Consider the following 2,534-nt stretch of genomic DNA (forward strand, 5'->3'; position numbering starts at 1 on the left):
ATGTGGGATCCGAACCGGGGCCCTCTGGCATCCCAAGCCAGTTCTTAACCATCGCGCCACTCGCAGGTTCAAGAACACTTTTAAGTGGTGGTGCATACTTCCATCGAGGAGGCGCACATCATGTGTGATGTCTCTTTTTGTGATGGTATTGATGACCATTGCCTAGACTCATTATTTCACTAGCAACATACCTGGTTGTTGAATTGTCCCATATAAATGTAAAGAAATCAGTTCGAATTTTCACTTCATTAAAAAAATTTATTTTACATGATGTGATTTGTACTTACTTGGCAAATTGGTATATGATCATATTTAACTTACTCTGTAGAAGGCTTTTTAAGTGGCAAGACTACAGAGATTATGCAAAGGTTTATACTTGAAAAGCCTCCTTCACAGCGCTATTCCACAAAAGTCCTGTTCTCTTCTCTTTAAATAGGTTAACTATTGTTGGTTTCTTGTGTAAAGGTTCATTTTTAAATTAAAACTATTTGTTAGTATATCATCTACCGATTGTAGTTTATGTAGGTTTAAGAAATGGATTTCAGAGGTACTACAATAAAATAGTATATACTTAATAATTGTGGAATGTTTAAATAAGACTTATTGGCATTTATTTTCAGTAAGGTCACAAGATTCTTTTCTCTGAAAACACTGTCAACTTACAGAATCAACTAATTCCTGGCAGAAAAAGTGTAAGAAAATTGTCATCTGGAGAAGATAAAGCTGTTGTCATAAACCAGAAAAACGGAAACCTTGAAATGAATGGGGAATCTTCAGTGTTTGCAAGCATCATGAGTACGGAGTCAGCTCTGACTGAAAGCCCTACGGATGGCAGTGAGAAAGAAGGCAGCCGTTCTGAAAGTAGTGTTGATGCTGACAGTGAGGCTTCCGAATCAGAAAGTGCCTCTAAGCAGAATGTGTTGTTGAGATCCAGCAGTGGATGCCATGTGCACACAAATGGTCACCATCACCATCCTTCAGCGAGCGAACCACCCGCCAAGAAGGCCGACAGTGGTGATGAGGGAGTGGCTGAAGCTATTTCTGAACTTCATTTAAGCAGCACTGTAACTGGAGATAGAGATTTTGACAGGGAAAATCAGCCAGTAAATCTTCCAAATAATTTATGTTTTTCAGAGGAGAAGCATATGATGTCTCACAGTCCCCAAAATGCTTTTCAGACCCTTTCTCAGAGCTATATAACTACTTCTAAAGAATGTTCAGTTCAGTCCTGCCTCTACCAGTTTACATCTATGGAATTGCTAATGGGGAATAACAAGCTTCTATGTGAGAACTGTACCGAAAAGAAACGGAAGTACCAAGGGGAATCCAGTACTGCAGGTAAATATTTAGTTTCATTACTATTTTTTAGTATTCATGGATTATCTGATAATGACTAATTGGTTATAGTTCCCAAAGAGAGGAACCTAAGAATCTTGTTTCCATACTTGAGCTGCTTGGAGGTGGAGACTGTCCTATTCACATTTGCATATTTGTACCTCAGCACTAAAGACACTGACTGGGCAGAATAAATTTTCAGTAGATTTTTGTTGAAATAAATTGAAGAACATAAAGTATCCATCTCTGCCTTGAAAGTTCAAATCCACATAATCTTATTTCAGGGGACTAGCTGTCTGAAATCTTTCCAGAAGAAATTTCCCTGAAACTTGAAATTGCATCACTAGTAAGATTAATGATGAGATTAATATGCTTCACAAATTCCATTAATCTAGTGTAAGCGTAAGATTTTTAAATAATTGTATACTATAAAATGAGCAACATAATAACTGTATTTAGTTGATCAGAGAAAAATGGTAAAAAAGGGGACTTGTCAAGTAAGAAATTTTCAGTGCACTGCTAGCCTTAATTAAATAAATACTGATTCTTAGTGACTAGTTGTTTCAAAATGTAGATTTTATTATTATTCAGGTTTGGTGAGGCAAACAGATCAGGAGATGGTTGTGCTGAAAAGACAATTTGTTAGTTACAGCTCCCAAGAGGAGCGGGGACCTGGGGGAGCACCAGAGTTGTCAGGACACAGAGGGAGCGAGAGGACTAGGGTAAGAGCCTTTATTATGATTTCCAAGGGAAGGAATGGGTGAGGCTGGATAAACAGGTTTAGGACTGACTCGTTTGGCATAATTTCTGGGAGCTCTGGGCTATAGGGCCTTTCTCTAGTTGTCTGGTACCTGGCCCTGGTGTGATTAGGACAGGTGGATAGAGCCCAATACAGGAGGTAGTTGGGGTGTGGGTTTTGGATTGGTTGGTTTGCTTATGACAGGCACTCTTAAGTTGTTTGCTGTCTCTAGGCATTAGCTAGCCCTGGGAGAGGCCATTCTTCCAGTGTCAGCAAGGCCCCAATTCTCAAAACATCGGAATAAAGACATGCTTAATGGACTTGTAATTAAGGAAATGTCTAGATGGGAGAAGGAAGAAATACTAATTTATATTACTCCAAGTTAAATATGCAATTGGCCATATTCAGATTCTATCACAAGTCCTTTCTTTCTTTCTTTTTTTTTTTTTTTAAAGATTTT

General features: G+C 38.4%; 1 protein-coding gene across 1 annotated transcript in view; it reads left to right on the plus strand.

The window, feature by feature from the left end:
- The window catches only part of USP45 (ubiquitin specific peptidase 45), a 72,902-nt gene that overhangs the window by 55,663 nt on the left and 14,705 nt on the right, over nt 1-2,534 (plus strand). The window contains exon 11 of the mRNA XM_019643640.1: nt 666-1,338. Within this exon, the coding sequence (XP_019499185.1) occupies nt 666-1,338 (673 nt within the window). The remainder of the gene's footprint in view (nt 1-665; nt 1,339-2,534) is intronic.

The sequence above is a fragment of the Hipposideros armiger genome, unplaced genomic scaffold (genome assembly GCF_001890085.2).
Source record: "Hipposideros armiger isolate ML-2016 unplaced genomic scaffold, ASM189008v1 scaffold_81, whole genome shotgun sequence".
NCBI classification, from domain to species: domain Eukaryota; kingdom Metazoa; phylum Chordata; class Mammalia; order Chiroptera; family Hipposideridae; genus Hipposideros; species Hipposideros armiger.